The 452-nt window shown below is 68.6% G+C and overlaps 1 protein-coding gene across 1 annotated transcript in view; it reads left to right on the top strand.

Annotated features, from left to right (window-relative positions):
* The window catches only part of SRPK3 (SRSF protein kinase 3), a gene marked incomplete at its 5' end in the record, with an annotated part of 3,801 nt that overhangs the window by 2,256 nt on the left and 1,093 nt on the right, over positions 1-452 (top strand). Inside the window, 2 exon segments of the mRNA XM_027767575.1 lie at positions 2-159; positions 238-338. Coding sequence (XP_027623376.1) covers positions 2-159; positions 238-338 — 259 coding nt within the window.

Here is a 452-nt window from a genome sequence, read left to right as displayed (position 1 = left end):
CCCCGGCCTCCTCCTCCCCAGCCCCCGGCGGGGACCGCAGCCTCAGCCCAGGCTCCCAGACCTCGGGCTTCTCCGGCTCCCTCTTCTCTGCCACCTCCTGCTCCGTGCTCTCAGGCTCGTCCAACCAGCGCGAGACTGGGGGCCTCCTGTCACCCAGTGGTAAGTGGCCGGGGCTGGGCAGCAGCGTGGGGCTGGGAGGAGTCCCTGGCTCAGTTTCTGCCCCTCTTCCTGCCCCAGCACCCTTTGGTGCCTCGAACCTCCTGGTGAACCCCCTGGAGCCCCAAAATGCAGACAAGATCAAGATCAAGATCGCAGACCTGGGCAACGCCTGCTGGGTGGTAGGAACAAGCTCGGCGGGCAGAGTTGGGGCCCTGGTCTGAGGGTGGAGCCCGCCCTGGCCAGCATCGCACCGCCTTCGGCTCAGCCAGGGCCGGGGCTCACTCGGCACCTGC

The sequence above is a fragment of the Tupaia chinensis genome, unplaced genomic scaffold, assembly GCF_000334495.1.
Source record: "Tupaia chinensis unplaced genomic scaffold, TupChi_1.0 Scaffold144326_1, whole genome shotgun sequence".
Classification (NCBI taxonomy): Eukaryota; Metazoa; Chordata; class Mammalia; order Scandentia; family Tupaiidae; genus Tupaia; species Tupaia belangeri.
Note: the sequence above shows the minus strand (reverse complement) of the source record. Positions and strands in the feature narration are given on the sequence as shown.